Source organism: Eimeria mitis, genomic scaffold (assembly GCF_000499745.2).
Source record: "Eimeria mitis Houghton genomic scaffold, Emh_scaff3913, whole genome shotgun sequence".
NCBI classification, from domain to species: domain Eukaryota; phylum Apicomplexa; class Conoidasida; order Eucoccidiorida; family Eimeriidae; genus Eimeria; species Eimeria mitis.
In genome coordinates, this window is record NW_013572249.1 from 3,444 (window position 1) to 3,890 (window position 447).

Genomic DNA, 447 nt, shown 5'->3' on the forward strand with positions numbered 1-447 from the left:
GTTGTGGTGGTGCTGCTGTTGCTGCTGCTGCTGCTGTTGCTGCTGCTGCTGCTGCTGTTGCTGATGATTTTGTTTGTTGTTTGTTTGGGTGTATATGCAGCTCCTCCGCCTCCCGCTGCCGATGGTGCGTCTCCCTCCCCCCCTGACCCTGCAGCAGCAGAAGCAGCAGCAGCAGCAGCAGCAGCAGCAGAAGCAGCAGCAGCAGAGTTTGCTGCTGCTGAAGCCAAAGCCAGGCAGCTAGGAGAGCAGCTGAGTGCAGCAGCAGCAGATGTTGCTGTTTGTGCTGCACACATCAGCAGCACGCTGCAGGAGTTGAGGGTATTCAGAGACAGCAACAAGCTTGACTCTGTTCTTGCTGCTGCTGCTGCCAGCAGCAGCAGCAGCAGCAGCAGCAGCAGCAGCAGCAGCAGCGGCAGCAGCAGCAGCAGCCCAACATTGCGTGCATCC

At 58.8% G+C, this 447-nt stretch overlaps 1 protein-coding gene across 1 annotated transcript in view; it reads left to right on the forward strand.

The window, feature by feature from the left end:
* Positions 1–447, forward strand: part of EMH_0070740 (myosin heavy chain, putative) — a gene marked incomplete at both ends in the record, with an annotated part of 4,711 nt that overhangs the window by 2,960 nt on the left and 1,304 nt on the right. The window contains 2 exons of the mRNA XM_013499011.1: positions 101–318; positions 375–445. Coding sequence (XP_013354465.1) covers positions 101–318; positions 375–445 — 289 coding nt within the window. The remainder of the gene's footprint in view (positions 1–100; positions 319–374; positions 446–447) is intronic.